Below are 18,733 nucleotides of genomic sequence, written 5' to 3' on the forward strand. Positions count from 1 at the left end.
GAGCTCACCTATTATCCAGAGCCGTAAGAGATCTCTAGATCTCAGAGCCCCTCTACGGCTCTGCTATTATCGTCCCTGGCCTGTTTTATTTCAGCAAATCAGTTTGAGCAAACGCAGACATCCTGATTAATATTCATGAATCCAGCAGCTTGTTAATCCTTAGTGGATTTTTATATTGTTCTTATTAGTAGAATTTATTACTATTATTATTTATCAGTATTATTGTTAGTTTTATCCCATTTTTTACAGGAACACTAAATGACCAAAAAAGCTGACAGATGTTACTTTCAGATATTTAAAAAGATGTGCCATCTTACAGATATATATATATATATCTATACCATCTTCCGCCATTTTGGAGAGTACCCCTGAATGTAATCAAGGTAATGAACACTGTTTACATTCAGCATGTTGTGCTCTTTTTACTGAATGTAAACAAGGCTGATTACCTTTATTATGGTATGTGGTACTCTTCAAAATGGCGGAAAACAGTAACTCTGGGAGAAGAATACAATTTTTGTAATGTAATTTGCAATCAGTAACGTACTACAATTGGTAAGCAATCTACCCAGCTTTTTTAGCCGATAAATGCATTTAAATTTCTTATAATTTTTTTCTGGAGTAATAACTTTTTGATGACTCATACTGCACTGCACAGATTTTTGTCCAATCACAGCGGCCTTTAACCAACAGATAAAGCCTATTGGCTATTTAATATTAATTATAATATTAATTTTTTTTTTTTTTAATTTGGGAATGGAAAAAGGATAAAGAGAAGAGATGAAAAAGAACAAAAGGAAGAAGGAAAAAACTAAGAAAAACAACTGTCTAGTCCATATCGGTCCAGGAAGAAAATTTGAGTTGTGGCTTGCTTTCTTGCACTGAAAAAAAATCAGTAGAAACAATTTTCACTGATTAATTAAAAAGAAAAACCCAAGTGATGGATTTAATTAAATGTGAAATTTTGAAGTAGAAAAACTGAAATCTATGTACAGCTTCAGGATCAGGGTCCTCTGGATGGTTGCTTTAGTGTTGATTTATGGTTTCTGGTTGGTTGCTGGGGTGTATTGAATGTTCACTTGGTGGTTGCTTAATGTCCAACCCTCCTTTAAAGCAAGTATTTCATGGCTTTTCTTTTAATTGTAAGTCAGATGGCTTAGCAAAGTAATAGTGCACCTCAAACAAGCCAAACCATTGGAAGTATAATTCATATCCATAACAGACTGAACAGGATGAATTACTCACCAAAGTTTAACGCTTAGCAATAGTATGAGCAAGTGTGAGCAATAGTAGTAGTCATGATTTCCTTGGCAAACATATAATCCAGACATTCCCTCTGTACCGCATCCTGATTACCAAGGCTTGAATAAACAGGTAGTCTGTTAACAGGCAGCGAAATTTAGGTTTATTTTACATAAAGGTATATTTCGGTGTCTGTTGGTGAGCGATGAAGAAAGCACAGTGTCTCTCTCTCTCTGAATTCTGGTGTTATTTAAAACGGCACAGGAATTCATTTATTATCCTCTGTATATGGAAGCCGAGTAGTTTTTAAACCAAATTAGACATTTTGTTGATGACATTCTGTGGCTTTGGTGAAGCTGCATTCAGGTCGCAATCAGCCATGATTTGACTGAATGTTTAATGTGAACGCAATAATAGAGGAAGGGAAATTACGAATCATGGTATTTATGTATTGCTGAACAGTTTTTTCTGTTGACACCCATAACTTTTTTCCTGATTTGATAAGATAGCATTCCTCTTCTCTGAGTCAGACTGTTTATTTGAATTGCTTCATTATGCGAGTCCTTTCATCTATTACTCTGAGTTGCTTTCTTTTTAATGTGAAATCAGTCATTAGTTATCTCAAGTAGAATGTAAACATTTATAGTCATCTTTTATCTATTCAGTTAACTAGTGGATTCGTAATGTCATTTCAGATAGTTGTTTTGCTTTGCTTCACTCACATAGAAAATCATCAATATTGATGATGCATTCTTTTTTTTTTTTATTCTTTTAAGGCACTGATTATAAAAAATCCTGAAAAATCAATGCGTCGAAGTATTTGCAGAAATATTGAGCAGCACAAATGTTTTAAACATTGATGATAAGAAATGTTTCTTGAGCACCAAATTAGCATACGGTATTTAAATGATTTCTGAAGGATCATGTGACACTGAAGACTGGAGTAATGATGCTGAAAATTCAGCTTTGCCACCAGTTATTTTAAATACTAAGAACTAAATTTGATAGTATTGTTTTTACTGTATTTTGTTCAAATAAAGGCATCCGCGGTGAACATAAGACTGCTATATTTAATCTTTTTTTATTAAATTGAATATAAAAAAATGACTTTTCTCAGTTGAATTAATGTCAATAAACAGCTATTTTGCAATAACTAAGCAATGCAAAATACTACAGAAAAAGGTCAGTTTTCTTAAAGTTTGAAAAGATAAATGCACTGGTCCTTAGCAGAGCCCTTTTTGTTTGGAGTCGGTCTTGTTAAACAGATGTCTTCTGCTTCACTCTGTAGAGCTGTAACAGCGTGACTCCGCCTCTCTGCGTGGAGTTTGCGAGCTCATCTTAACATGGTGCTTTTGTACTGTAATATTGTGGTCCTGAAAAAAGGGCTCGTGTTCACTTATACTTAGCCTCCAGATCGTCTATTGGGGTCAACACAGAAAGAGAGAGTGATTGCGGGAGTGGGTCTTTTCTATTAACGGGGGATCTTTGAACTCTTGGATTGCTGCAAGGCAGTTTAATTAGTCCAAGGGTCTTAGGTTATGACCTCGCTGACCTGCAGGAACAGATGAGCATTTAAGAAGTATTGATGTATTATATTTGACTAGATGCAGGTATAGGCCAAACACTGGAGTTATGAAATTAATAGAAAAAGAAACAGTTATAGAGCAGGACGTGGTTAAATAAAGTTGTTATTGGTTTTTGAGAAAATGAACCTGTTGAAGCTTTGTTGGAGATGTCCTGCGTACGTCTTCAGTGAGAAGTCTGTAGTCAAAAAATCAAGCATATGCATAAATGAATTGTTCGCAATAAGATCTAGGCTATAACATGCATTTAGAAAATATATACATGGTGGAATTTTCATTTCAAGAAATTCAGGAAGTTTGATTGCTCTGAGTCCCTGCCAGAGAATCCCACACAGCCCTTTCTCCGGTGGGGCGCCATTTTGGGAGATCCAGAAAGCCATTAAAAACGTGCCCTGTATTAGAAGAAATAGGTTCTGGGTCAGGATGTGCTGCGGTGGGACCGCTCATCTCCCACTCACATGACATTGCTTTTTGAGAGAAATCTGTTATGAAGGAGAAAGATAGAAATGTGGGCACTTTTATCAAAGCTTGTGAGCTTTCTTTTCATGCAATTAAAGATTATAAGAAAGCATTCATGTCAACAAACCCCCTTAAAGGATCGTTCACACACATACACACAAAAAGAAAATTGTCGTCATTTAATCAGCCAAACCAGCTTTACTTTCTTTTATGGAACACAAAAGAAGATGTTTTAAAGAATGTTCATGCTGTTAATCATCGGAGTGTAAAACAGAGATACTGAGGCAAGTGAAAAGCATTTGGTTAATGGGGAATATTGGACCCAATTGTGCGTCTGTTGCCAAGCCACACCTTGATATAATCATTGACAGGTTGGGGGCGTGGAATGCATTTTCAAATCCACATTGGACTAGTCTACACTGTTCACAGGGTATTTCATGAAAATGCAATTGAAATGTTTTAAGTGTAAGTGTCAATCATTTAAGAAAAATAAAAGACATTTAAATCTCAATTAGTTTAATTCACGCTGGCATTTGCTACAGTTATCATGTGGTCTCATAATGTAAATGCAATCTCAAAGTGTCCAGCCCATAACTCTAAATAAATTTAGGATTAATGGCATTTAAATGATATATTCGCTACAGTTTTTGCTTGGAGATGTTAAACATAGCTAATCAATTTGGGTAATACAATTTCATTTTCATTTTGCAACTTACAAAGCGTTAAAATATTTTTAATTTACATATTAAAACTAGCGTAGAAAAATGTCAAATGTAAATTATAAAATTGAATTTTTATTTTAATTTTGCACTAAATGTTGCACATGTATGGGAAAGTGCACATTTAATTACAGAAATACATTGCCATTTTGCATATTGCATTGTGATTTTGCATATTACATTTCAAAATGAATTTTGAAACCCTTATGCTTTCATAGTAATGCACCTTCTATGGTGTAACCTAATTGTAACCAGAGTTAATACATCATAACACTTATAAATTCATTGTTCCACTATGAATTTTAAATTGTTATAATAATTTATGATGATAAATAATGTGTTTTAATTCACATTAAAAATAAATAATGCATTTTACCCTTTACAATGCATTATACATAAAGGCTTAAGTGTTACCAATAATGTGTATCTCTTTTATTCCAGTTAGATGTCAAGACAATTTCCAAACAATAACCTAAATTAAAACAAAAAAATGCATAATTTATAAACACTGGGATCCTCAGTTGTTCAGACAACCCACCGATTTGATTTTGGAAGGATGTGTTTTGAGTTAGAGACAAAAACAACCTTACCAACCACATACCAACTCCCCTGGCAACCACCCACAACACCCTAGCATTTGTAGCACTGTTTTTTCACATAGCACCTAGAAACCCTATGTCCAGCGTATGAGTGAAGGCTTTGCATGTTCTTCTCACCCATACATTATGCGATAAACACAAAGCTTACGGTTAAATAAGGAAGCTTCCACAATGAGGCTCTAAATAAAACACCAACTTCCTGCATTCCTTAAGTGACTGCAGGGCATGTGGTCTTTTGAAGGCTGTTCTCTGAATGGAAGTTGAGTGAAGAAATTCTGGCCCCTTCCAAAGCTCTCTCAGAGACCGAGCTGAGAGGGTCACACTAGGTCACATGTCTCAGGAACAAGAGGAGCTGTCTGTAGACGAGTGTGAAAATCCACAAGCCTCCTCCCGCCTTCCAGGCCTGTTGCTAGGCTACAGAGAGGAAGTGGTGCGATGTGCTTTTTTTCTATTTTTTTATTTTTTTGCACTGGCACCCTGTGTCTACAGTTAAGCGGTCCAAACACAGCAGGCTTGCAGTGACAAATGACTTCCTGATCCTGATTGTACAATAATAACTGTTCGTTTTCACGACTTCTACAAAGACATATATATGGCTGTCATTGCCTATTGTTTGGCTTCCCTACCCTCCAGCAGATACCGTCTTAGTTCTCACAACTGGAGTGTTGAGTATAGCCAATAGCAGTCGTGATGATGAAACCGCACAGCAATGTCTTCCTCACAGCAGTTACAATGCATTACTACTGCAAGCTCTCCGATAGCCATTTAAAGTCATTTCAGATATAATGGGAACAGACCTCCGTATGCATTTCAGCTGCCAGTCTAGATTAGAAGGGTTCTGTGACTGCATCGTGTGCTTATCTGTTTGGATTCTAAAAGCATTCATTCACACACAGGCTACAAAAAAAATCTGCTGACGACTCTGGAAAAGCCAATCTTTTTATAATATTTTTTTTTTTATAAGGCTAAAGCATCCTGTGCCTTTGTTGAAATTGTGTTATGTAGTTTTGTTCAAAACCATATTTACTATTTTTGCAGTATAGTTTATGCATACCATACTACATAAGTGCAGTCTGAATCTATTTTAAGTTTTCTTATTGCAAATGGGCAATATATATCATATATATTCCTATGATGCATTGCACTCAACTTTATCATTCATTTCCATTTTTATATCTCTTTCTTTTAGTTCATTTATTTTAATAAGAACTTAACAGAAAAAAAGATTTAGAATGTTTATCATATACATATTTAAAACACCTTTTGATTTTATTTGATCCTGTTTCTCTTATTTTTATTTATTTTTAAGATTTATTTTTGGTGTTTTTTGACTTTTATTATGAGAGAGAGGGTGGGTAGGATCAGGACAGGTCCTTGAGTCAGGGTTTCTAACTTGGGACTACCCAAAGTGCAATGGCAAGATATGTCGGCACTCTGCCCAAAACTATTGGTGCTGATATTTTATTATTTTTATTACACATTTTATAAATTGTATATAATTTTTTTTTTCCATTTTCATTTGATTAAACTGTACAATTGTTAGAAAACTCTTGCCATGAGAATAGTATGAGCTGCTGACATTGCATTAAAATCTCAACTACCTACCTTTTTAAGTCAAATTTACTTGACTACACGTCAAAATTTACGACCTTTTTATATAAAAATGTGGTTTGCTTCAAGGTGTTGAATAATAGTTATATACATAACATGTACTTGCTTACTAAAATGCAAAATTGCAGTTATTTTAAAAATAAATACGGTTATTTGGATGAATACAGTCAAGTTTATCATGAAATGTAATGAGATAATGTGACAACAGTGACAAAAACTTTCTGTTGCATTTTGCTGACTGTTTTGCATATTGTTTCTAACAATACGCATATATGTGCAGTATGGTAATATTCCATTCTGCGCACAGTTATGTTTATCATTAATACTGCACAGGCGGGACATTTGCGTCTTGCTTTTTTCATGGCTTATGGCAATTGAGGACAGTCTTATCTTACACGTCAACGGGCCAGAACTTTTCAGTTAATCTCTGTCAAGATGGCAGATGGTTTTTCCGGTTAGCAGTCGGCCCTGTGGATCTCCTCGTCAGGAGAGACGTAGAGATGTAAGGCGCAAAACCATCACACATGCACCCATTCACCACGTCCACACATCTGATTCATTAATATGCCAGCATAATTTATTACTTTCAGTCAGATGTATTATCATGATGATTGGCTCATGGGTTTTGTCACAGATGTCTTCAAATAAGCCAACATTTTTGTCTAGCCAACATGTTTTCCAGTACAAAAGCTTCAAAACTACCAAGCCATATCGAAAGCAACTGCCCAGAACAGGCTAGGAAATCCATTCAGACCACTTTAGAAACGGCATAGAAATCACCTAAAACACACAGCATGGGAAGAAACACTTAAAAATTATAGAACAATTAATGTGGATATTTTTTTTATCTTTGGTTAACCAAACAAGATTTATGAGGGAACTGTAGGGCATTTGTGAGTTGATGAAAAGCTAATAAAAAAACTAAATCAAATATAACATTATAATAAACAATGGAGATGCATAATTAGTGAAAATAAAACTGAAATTCACGTGTGCAGCTTGTAATGCCTTGTTTTCAGAGAGGCTACAATGCTTAACATGTATTTGGAAACACTATGTGCAATGTTCACTTTCTTAACTTTCACGTTTGCATAATTTTCTTAAATTTTTGTGGACAGAACTTTACAACATTTCATTTTTGTTAAATTATTTAAATATTAACTTAAAAAATCTTGGGTTACTTAAATATTTTCTGTCCATAAGGTTTAGCTGACAAAATAGGTTTTGGAACCTCTGTCTTTGAGCAGGATGGCTTAAATATAAAGCTAATGTAAATGATGCTTAAAGGGATACCTCACCCCAAAATTAACATTTCGTCATTAATCACTTACCCCCGTGTTGTTCCAAAACCTTAAAAGCTTAGTTCGTCTTCGGATCACAATTTAAGATATTTTGGATGAAAACCGGGAGGCTTGAGACTATCCCATAGAATGCCAAGTAAAATACGCTGTCAAGGTCCAGAAAAGTATGAAAGACATCGTCAGAAAAATCTTATCTGCCATAAATGGTTCAACCATAATGTTACGAATCAACGAGAGTACTTTTTGTACAAGAAAACAAAAATAACGACTTGAACAAAAAATGAACAGCATCTGCTGAACGCAAACTGTGTACGCTCTTCTGTGTCAGCCGCGCTGTATGGATGTGCTGTTTTCATTCAAATCAAAGCATTAATACATGTAGCAAACATATCCTTGTGTCGCGGCTGACGCAGAAGAGTGTACTGCGGTTGGGCGATATATCTAACAATATGATCATGCACACCTAGTCAGTAAATCCAGTAAATCCAGTTCTGTGATTACCGCTACATCGCCATCACTTGCTTTTAAATGGAGCGGCATTTAATAGACAGAGCCATAGATCACTGACAAGCTACGCAATATTGCGTTCATTATCCCAGATGAGTCGCCTTCGATAATGAACGTGATATTGCGTAGCTTGTCAGTGATCTAAAAAAAAAAAAACATGCTGCAATAAATGTATATTTATTTGACCTAATATTTCCTAATTGAGGAAAGTTTTTGAAATTTTTTTATAAATATTAATACTACAGTCTCGTTTCCAACACTTATCAGATGATACCAAAAATAGAAGAAAAATTTGGTTGACCACTAGTAAAAATAGTTATTTGATGCTCAGTATAGTTAGTTAATGGTGAAAATGGCTTTACGAAATGATGTGAGTCCTATTTGAACTATGTGTTTCAGTGTTTATTAAAATATGATAAAAGTCCCCTATTCAGTGATCTTCACATTGACTCTGTTGATTTTTATATTGCCCTGTGGTTTTGGCGGGTTTCTCCACTCGTTAATACTTTGCAGTAGCGGTTGAAGTTGTTAATGAGCACTGGTGGGACTAGTATGACGCTCTTTCCTCATGTCATCCTATTTCCTTCCCCCCTTTTTCGCTCTTCCCCTCCTTCTCTTGCTGAAACATCTCCTCTGCTCAGAATAAAAGCAGTGGGAGTGTGTTGGGTGAGGAGATGAAGTGTGCATAATTCATTCTGAAGAGCACACACTGGGTGATTCTGGTGTTCAGATGAATGCACTTCTGCTCAGATCTGCTGCCGTATCTCCCGCTATTGTCCCAAAACACGGGACCTGCTGAGCGCGCAGATGATATGCGTCCACCGTGTCTGTTTCTCTCGTTTCTGGTTATGAAATCAAATTGAGCTTGGGGGAAGTTAGCAACTTAACAGGTAAACATGAGGGAATTGGGGCAGACCTGGGACAGTGATTTCCATTTCCAGATTCCTTCGGTTGCATAACGCTTTTGGAGATTTGAGATTCGAGTTGTGGTGGCACTGTAACACACACATTCACAAACATGAAATTGTACAGATCATTCACACAGGTATTTGGGTCTGTTTCAATCATTCTAGGAAGCGTGTGTCTGTTTATGGGTGTGTGTGTTTTTTTATGCTGTTACATAATCATGCCGCGTGCCAGAGGCGTACATCCACCTATTCTTCTGCCACAGATAGATCCCATTACCACATGTTCAATAATGCCAGTGTTATGTTTGTATGACGCTCATGAATGACATGTCCTTTCTCTTATCTTTCTCTCTACAGGGACGTCATGTTAAGACCGGCCAGCTTGCTGCAATCAAGGTCATGGATGTCACAGGGGTAAGAGCGCAAGTAGCTGCCTCGGTTTCCTGTTTCTCTCCATGTTGGTTTTACTTTTACACTTTCACTCTTTGCTTGTTGCATGATGTCATTTAAACACAAACATGAATGTGTCATGCTTTACCTACTATAAATTACCTGTAGGTGTGAATGTGTGTGTGTCTGTCTGTGTGTGTGTGTGTGTGTGAGCCCTGAGATGGGCAGGCCATCCGTTCAGATGCATTTTGGATATTTTAATTATGAATATATATTTTTTATTTTACTGAAAGCTAAATATGTAAAAATGTTAACTTTTTTAAAATATTTTATTTGTTATTAATAGAAAAAATATGAACATATTAATTATTATATTAATACACTAATTTAAAAAAATTATGGGGACATTAAGATTTTATTAATATTTTTGAAAGTCTCTAATGCTCATTAATTCTGTATTTATTTGTCTAAACATATATTAGACATTGTTAGAATTAGTATTAAAAATGATGTAAAATAAAATTTAAAAGTGTTTTATTTTCTTTTATTAAATTAAGACTTTAGTATAGAGATCAATTCTCACTATTAACTAATTGCTTATTAGCATGCCTTTTAATAATATATTGGCTGCTTATTAGTACTTATAAAGCACATATTCTATGACCATATTCTACATCCCTAATCCTACCCAATACCTATCTTAACAACTCCTTTACTAAATATAAATGAGCAGCAAATTAGTAGTTTATTTAGCCAAAATAATGTATGTAATAAACAAATCTCCATATTCATCGGGAAGAAGGAGGCGGGAACCGGAGCACAATCAAAAACTCATTTTAATAATCAAAAATAAATACAAAATGGCGCACCAGCCCCTCACGGCCGACTGGTGCGCATAAATAAAAAGCAAACATAAAATAATATCCCAGGCCTGGTCCTCTCTCGTCCTTCACGGTCGTCACTCCAGTTTTATATCCTTCCATCTCCTACGTGGGACTCGATACTAGCGGTGGGGCTCAGGTGTAGCTCATCTCCAATAACTACACCTGGCCTCACTCCTCGTTCCCACGCCTCTCGGCCCCGCCCCACTCGCCACATACCCCCATCGCCCCTCGCAGGCCGGGGGGTACCCTCGAGACTGCGCTCTACTCCCCCCCCCTTCCCTCCGGGGGGGACCGCTCACGGGGACCTGCAGGAACCTGGGGGTAGGACAGACGAGGCGAGAGAAAAGGAGATGGAAGGAGGAGCGACAAGGACGAGAGAGGGGAGAGAGGAAAAAAAAAAAATCCGGTTCCCAGACGCACTGCTGCTCGGCCCTCCACCAGCTGGGTGATCTCCTCCGCGGTGCCTGGCGGTGGCACTGGACGGCCCTCGGCGGAAGGCGCGACACTCCTCCGCCGCCCGATGGACGGCGACGGCTCCTCCGATTTTGGGCAGCGGCAGGAGTCCCCCGTTCCCTGCCCCTCCGGATTCCGTCACGGAGGCGGCAGGCTCCGGCCCCCTGGCGAACGGCGCCGACTCCTCCGCTCCCTCACGGACGGCAGCCGCCCCTCCTTGTCGTGGGCGGTCGGCAGCGAGCTCGCCCATCCCCGGCAACTCGCTCCAGCCCACCGCCTCGAGCGTCCCTGGCGGCACATACCTCGCCTGCTCGAGGGCACCGCGGATTCACCACAGCGGCGAGGGATCTTCAGCAGCGCGTCCCTCCTTCTCCCGGGCTTCGGCACCACTGTAATAAACAAATCTCCATATTCATCGGGAAGAAGGAGGCGGGAACCGGAGCACAATCAAAAACTCATTTTAATAATCAAAAATAAATACAAAATGGCGCACCAGCCCCTCACGGCCGACTGGTGCGCATAAATAAAAAGCAAACATAAAATAATATCCCAGGCCTGGTCCTCTCTCGTCCTTCACGGTCGTCACTCCAGTTTTATATCCTTCCATCTCCTACGTGGGACTCGATACTAGCGGTGGGGCTCAGGTGTAGCTCATCTCCAATAACTACACCTGGCCTCACTCCTCGTTCCCACGCCTCTCGGCCCCGCCCCACTCGCCACAATGTATTAATAGTAGGGATGCACCGAATCCAGGATTCGGATTCGTCCGAATACTGGGGTTTTTGACGGAGTTCGGTTTCGGCTGAACCTTAGATTTTTTTCCCACCGAACCAAATTCTAGGCTTGCGCTATGCTGGTCGACGTCACACGGCTGTTGATTACGTGAAGGTGTTTACATGTGGACCGTTTCCAAAGTGCTCGGGCAGTTGCGCACCTGAGGCGTCTGTCGTTGCAAAGCAACCATCAGCTGTGATCTCTGTTACAACAAGGACATTTCAGCAATGGATTTCCACCACCAAAAAACCCTTTCTGTAACTCTGCTAAAAGAATTATTTACGAAGAAAAGTAAAACACGCTGCAGTGTTTGGGCATTCTTCCAAACGCAAAAACCACAGGGAATTTCACCCCGAAGGAAGCTGATTGAGTTGGTTCTTGTCAAATGACCTGCGGTGAACTTTCTGCATCCTGAAAAGTTGAGCAGTTTTTAACTCCAAGAGGTGCGGACGCGCCTTGAAAAAACGAGCGCGTCGCTTCCATTATGAGCGCGCATTCCGTGCGCCAAAAAAAAAAAAAAACGTAACTTTTGCGCATAAAAGACTCTATGTAAACAGCCCCTGTGAGAATCAGAAAATGTAACTCCTAAGCAAAAAAAAAAGTTTTGTTTGGCAGTACTTTCAATCAAAAGAAGGCGATTCAAGTTGAGCTACATGTTCAATTTTCTCTTCATTGGTGGAAAACAAACCAGCAGTGATTTCCACAAGCTGCCAAAAACGGTTAAGATCTACCTCTGTGCGGAACCAACCTCTGTACCCAGTGAAACTTTTCAGTACTGCTGGGGACATTCGTTTCCACACTCGCAACCGGCTATCACCTGTTAATGCAAAGCGTCTTGTTTTTTTTAAAGGAAACTCTCATTTCATGTGAAAAGGTTAGAGGTTTTACGTTAATTTAATTATGATGCAGGAGATGTGTTTGATTTTCCGTAATATTTTTCATAATATTTGGCTACTATTCTAATCGTAGCCTAGGCTTCTGTTATAAATGAAAACTAAACGGCCTACTATCCATGTTTATTGAGTAAATGTTCAATAACATTAATTTCAGTTAAGTCACCAAACATATTCTGTTTCCGAAAAACACTTTTCTTTGCATTGTTGCACTGGTTTGGTTTGTACTTGGGTAAGCATAGGCTTATGGTAATTGTCAAAATAGTTTTTCCCACTTGTCATCCTGGCATAATGTTGCCTGTTCTTTTTTTTTTAAATGAAAAATACACTGCTGTGGACGTTTTTTACTTAATGCGTTTTACTGAGTTAATGGAATAAGGATGCGAGTAGGATTCGGTATTTGGTTTCGTATTCGGCCGAACCCAAAAAATCTGGATTCGGTGCATCCCTAATTAATAGTGAGAATTAGACCTTAAAATAAACTGACACCTTAATTTTTTTATTTACTTAAAGTTATATATTAGCCATTTAAATGTAAAAGTGACAAAAATGCCTGGTATTGTTATTTTGTTCAAAATACTTTTTTTTATTATAAAAAAAAAATGTTCATATTCATGCCATTTTAGAAGTTGGTTCTTTTTCACAGGGACTGTAGAATCATTGCTTTGTTTTATGCTTGTTCTAATCAGCCGGACATAGCAACAGTCTTAACCAGTGGCATTAGTTTAGGGCGGGACTATCTGTTTGGCTGACCAATAACAGATGGATAGAGTGTTTAAGGAAACCTGTTTGATAACAGTTTTACTCCAAATTTAGTTGTTATTATAGTGGCAAACAGGGATATAACAGTGATATGAATTACTACGTATAATAAATGTAATATTTTTGCTGTTATGTACAGTAGTAAATCACACTGTTGAACAGTTTCCTGACAATGACTCACTCAAAGACAAAGAAACATGGTATTTTCCTGCTCTCGAAGTCTCAAGTGTTGTGTGTTTTATTTGACAGGATGAGGAGGAGGAGATCAAAGCTGAGATCAACATGCTAAAAAAATACTCCCACCATCGAAACATCGCCACCTACTATGGTGCCTTCATCAAGAAGAACCCACCTGGCATGGATGACCAGCTCTGGGTCAGTCTAAATTAATTGTAGGCAGAAAGAATCATGGTATTAGAGTGTGTAAATGTTTCATTATTAATGTGTGTAATACAATACAGTGTAAGGAAGCTAAAAGTAGTGATGTTTCTAACTTTTTGAGTAGTTTGGTAGTATTTTTCATATTGTTACATACTACATATTTGAGTTTTTTGTCATGCTATATCTTAAATGAAGATTTGCAACCACATCAAACTAAAGTTTGACTATGGTGTAACTAGTTTTATTTTAATTATTCAAGGTCTTTTCTTATATTTAATGAGGAAAAATATTTCAGTGTGGCAAATCTAACCTGTGGAGCCTAAGTGACATAATCAGAAAAGTTCAAGATTATGATTAATACATAACACACATTAATACCAGGAATATGCTTAAACATAAGAAGCTACAGCCTCAAACATAGCTTTTTCATCACTGGTAAGGTAACACTTTTCAACCGTTGCCGATCTGTCACACATAAACGCAATGTTCACACTTTGCATATAGCTGCCTAGGCCTTGTTGTTTTCATCTCTATGCATTGAACGCAAACTGCCAGCCTCATTTCCTCTGTGGTGAGCTTTTTCGCTTTCTTTGCCCAGCAACAGAAAGATAAGTGACATGCTGAAAACATTTACTAGCACTGGAGCATGTGGTCAGCACAACCACACTCCACTGGGCGTCTCTGTAAGAAGGATTTCCCTTAGAGTAAAACAATGTTGCCAACTCAGCAGTCGTGGCTTTGGAGAGTCCCAGAGGCCAAACATATTTGGACCCATCTGAGGGCCAGCTCAAGAGAGATTCAAAACCAATCATTGTTTCAGAAAAACCATCATATTGTGCTCAGAAATTACATTTATTGACTTTTATTGTGCCCCTGAGGGCCCTTAAAGAGAATATGGCTCTATTTATTTGAGTGCCTTGGGAGATAAGGTAAAGCCAAAGTAAAAACGGAGTTACAGTAGGGAGCAGTGACATGCAAACTTCCAAACCCAATGTTAAGAGAAAGATTGGGCTATAGGAAAGAAACTGCATGGCACTTTTATTGAGTGAAAACCGAGAATTATTAGATGGAGGCTTTTCTCTGGAAACAACTATGAAATTCCCTTTTTTTAAACCACTAATACTTCTATATTGTCATTTCAACTTCTTAAAAGTGGGAAAATGAAGTTGCCCTGGAACAAGTTGTCTTTCATAGATCTAGTTTCAGCTGAAAAGTGTGAATTTGCATGTATGTGTGAGTGTCGAATGTTGCATCTAATTAAAATACTGGTTCTGCCACTTTAAACTGTAAGCTGCTTTAGCTAAAAAATAGAACATTTGTAGACACATGGATCATTTATTTGATTGACAAATTTTGCTTAATGTAAAAAAAAAATGTTTTGCTTGGAGATATTAACATTATTTAAATATGTAAACAAAATATTTGTAATTTCTTTTTTATAGTTTACTGTGCTCAAGGCTGAATTTATTTTATCAAAAATACAGAAAAACAAACAAATATAATTGCAGTTTAAAATGACATGTTTTCTATTTTAATGCATTTTAAAATATAATTTTTTCTTGTGGTCAATTCTGAATTTTCATCAGCCGTTACTCCAGTCTTCAGTGTCACATGATGCTGCTTTGTCTTCAATATTTCACAATATTTGTATATTTTTTAATCAAACAAATGCTGCCTTGATGAGCATAAGAAAGTGTTGAATATTAGCCAGAATTTCAACATCGGGTCCCATTCACACATGACCTCTCAATGGAAATAATGCAACCAATTCTGTTTGTGTGACAGCACCAATGTAGATCTATACTGATTGAGATTTTTCCTAATTTTTGTGGCTTTCTTGGGTTTTATCCTAATTTTGTTGACGTGTTGTGTCTGTAGCTGGTGATGGAGTTTTGTGGTGCTGGTTCAGTGACAGACCTGATAAAGAACACCAAAGGAAACACTCTGAAAGAGGAGTGGACGGCCTACATCTGCAGAGAGATCCTCAGGGTGAGTGTGTGTGTGTAGTGTGGGCCACTGAAAGACATTATTAGCTTCCAGAAGTGTTCTTTTTGAAGAGTGTTTCCTCATTTGACCTTCTCCACTTGAGTTTAACTTCTTCATTTGGTTTTGATAGGGTCTGACCCACTTGCATCAACATAAGGTCATTCATCGTGATATCAAAGGTCAGAACGTTTTGCTCACGGAAAATGCGGAAGTCAAACTAGGTGAGTTCACACCCCCTGACAAATGCAATGTTCATTCAGTAGAAGAAGCTTCTGTAATGTGTATGAATTAGTGTTGAGGTTAAACTAACTAAGTTACAACAATGATAATTTAACTGTTTTTAGTAGTGTCTAAAATCTACAAACAGGCTTTTTTCCAGTAATATAAAATGTCATTATTCTTTCAATCTTACATTGGAGGTTTAAAATCGAGTTAAAGTGCTAATCAAACACATAAGGTGATAAAATTAAAATGTTATATCGCAATATGAGTAATTTTAAATCACAATTTTTGCTTTTATTAAGAATTTTATGACATCAAAGTTTTTGTTACCATAGAAATTCCATAATTCTTGTCACCACTGTCAGTATCACAGAAAAACTAATTTAAGGCTAAAAAAAAACCCACTCAAGCTCACTTAAAATAAGTAACTAATTACAAGCAACAGGAAAAAAACTATCTACAATAAATAAATACAACACACATTGTATAAGTTAATCAAAAACACTGCATTTCACTGTGTAAATTTAATTTATTATTATTAAAGATACGAAAGTGATTTAGTCAAGAGCGGTGAGAGATTTTCTTAAATTAATGTTTACGAGGATACTTGCAAAATCTGGCATTCTCATTCATGTAAGTATATGTGTATTTAACCATTCAAGGCAAACAAAGCAACACAAATATTTGCACGCTCTATGAGCAGCCGATTCATGTGAAACACACATGTAGTGCTGTTGTTTGCATTTAAATGGCTTAAAAAAACTTTAATGCTTAAAAATGTGTGCAGAGATACATTTTCGTGACTACGGCACACCTCAACTTAATGGAACGCTCCACTTTTTTCAGGAAATAGGCTCATTTTCCAACTGCCCATAAGTTAAAAAGTCAAGTTGTACTGTTTTCGAATCTATTCAGCTGATCTCTGGGTCTGGTGGTAGCATTTAAGCTTAGCTTAGCAAAGATCATTGAATCTGATTAGACCATTAGCATCTCACTCATAAATGACCAAAGAGTTTTCTGTATTTTTCCTATTTACAGCTTGACTCTTCTGTAGTTACATCGTGTACTAAGACTGATGGAAAATGAAACGTTGCGATTTTATGGGCCGATATGACTGGGAACTATTCTCTCATTCATGCGTAATAATCAAGGAACTTTGCTGCCGTACCATGGGTGCAGCAGGCGCAGTGATAATATGCAACACCAGAAAACTATTTACATTATCAGCTGAATGGATTCGAAAACTGTAAAACTCAGCTGTTTAACTCTAGGGGAGTTAATGAGCCTATTTTTAAAAAAGATAGATCACGATAAAGACAATAGTCCAGAATCTACTGGTTGACAAATTTCTACTGGTTAACTAGTTTACTGGTGTATTGCCCACCCCTAAAAAGATCAAATAGTTCATTTTAATTAACTAAATCTGTTTGTGCAGGAAGGTTTAATTTCCAAGAACCTGTTCAAAAACATATTCATCAAAAACTCATTCATTTGTCCTTAAGCTATTCACAAGCTCATTGACATATGAAATTATTAGCTTGACTCTGATTCTGCATGATTAAGCTAATATAAATTTTTGGAGTGAGATAATGAAAATTATTATTATGCTTTTTTTTAGTATGAGGTTGCTTTTTTTATTATTTATACCAAAATAAATTTCCCAATGTTTTTGAAAGAAGGCTCTTATGCTTGCCAAACATGCATTTATTTGATCAGAAAAAGTTACATATTATTGCAGTTTAAAATAACTATTCTATAAAAATATTTTTTTAAATGTAATTTATTTCTGTTTGATACAATTACATTTTAAAAACAGCGTAGATGATCGCTTTTTCAGTAAATCATTTTAAGAAGCTTATAATCCCTCTATGCTGGTTGGAGTGTCGGCTGATTACGTCTGTCTCGAGGACCTCATGACTCTCCTCTGGAGTTATTAGGGCTTGTCATCGAGTGGTTTGAGTTCGGGAGTGTTGCTATGACAACACTGCCTGCGGTGATGAGGGAAGAGGGGCACAGAGGCAGATGGCAGCATGCACTTCATCAAAGACCTCTCCTCTCGTTACTGCACGCAGACACATTAAGGCCAAATCTTCCCCGTGTGTGTTTTCAACAGTTGATTTTGGTGTGAGTGCACAGTTGGACCGTACCGTGGGTAGGAGGAACACTTTTATTGGCACTCCGTATTGGATGGCTCCAGAGGTCATAGCCTGTGATGAGAACCCAGACGCCACATATGACTTCAAGGTACTTCAAGCGATTCTTAATTATGCTCTTACAACACCTGATTGCTTTTGTGTGAGGGTCCTGTTTGGCTTCAGACAGAGATCCTAACAGCACTGTTTTTGTTACAGAGCGATCTGTGGTCGCTGGGAATTACGGCTATTGAGATGGCAGAAGGAGCGCCTCGTAAGTCCAACACAATGCAGGATGATCTGAAATGCATTTTATATGAACACTGTGATTGCTAAACACAAACACCTGTCTGTTTTCTCAGCGCTGTGCGATATGCATCCGATGCGAGCGCTTTTCCTCATACCCAGAAACCCAGCGCCTCGTCTCAAGTCTAAGAAGTGGTGGGTCGAACCTCTCAGTGTATTGAATTTGCAGTAATCTGTAACTGATTCAGAATGGGGGAAACTGATCAGTTTGTGGTTCTCTCTAGGTCTAAAAAGTTCCAGTCGTTCATTGAGAGCTGTTTAGTGAAGAATCACAACCAGAGACCCAGTACTGAACAGCTCATGAAACATCCCTTCATCAAAGACCTTCCCAACGAGAGACAGGTCCGAATCCAGCTCAAAGACCACATTGACCGGACCAAAAAGAAGAGAGGAGAGAGGGGTGAGTTTTTATTTATTTATTTATTTTAGTTAATGCTGTTCCCTGTTGATGCATAAACAAAACTATACCAAACATTATTTTTAGCGTGCCTGTCATCCAGTTGATCACAATAAATTTTACTTTTGGTCAGACCCTATCAAAACCAGATTAAGAAGTTAAACTCAGCTGGGTCATAATTAATGAAATTATTAATTTAATATTATTTTTATTAAGAGTTGACT

At 37.5% G+C, this 18,733-nt stretch overlaps 1 protein-coding gene across 6 annotated transcripts in view; it reads left to right on the plus strand.

The window, feature by feature from the left end:
* The first annotated feature begins 9,199 nt into the window (after positions 1–9,199).
* LOC113042385 (TRAF2 and NCK-interacting protein kinase-like) overlaps positions 9,200–18,733 on the plus strand; it is a 38,264-nt gene continuing 28,730 nt past the window's right edge. For all 6 annotated transcript variants that reach the window (XM_026201211.1, XM_026201214.1, XM_026201213.1 and 3 more), the window contains exons 1-8: positions 9,200–9,343; positions 13,335–13,460; positions 15,345–15,455; positions 15,583–15,673; positions 17,788–17,918; positions 18,026–18,080; positions 18,169–18,247; positions 18,337–18,512. In XM_026201211.1, the coding sequence (XP_026056996.1) occupies positions 9,239–9,343; positions 13,335–13,460; positions 15,345–15,455; positions 15,583–15,673; positions 17,788–17,918; positions 18,026–18,080; positions 18,169–18,247; positions 18,337–18,512 (874 nt within the window). In that variant the 5' untranslated portion in view covers positions 9,200–9,238. The remainder of the gene's footprint in view (positions 9,344–13,334; positions 13,461–15,344; positions 15,456–15,582; positions 15,674–17,787; positions 17,919–18,025; positions 18,081–18,168; positions 18,248–18,336; positions 18,513–18,733) is intronic.

This window comes from Carassius auratus, chromosome 24 (genome assembly GCF_003368295.1).
Source record: "Carassius auratus strain Wakin chromosome 24, ASM336829v1, whole genome shotgun sequence".
Lineage (NCBI taxonomy): Eukaryota > Metazoa > Chordata > Actinopteri > Cypriniformes > Cyprinidae > Carassius > Carassius auratus.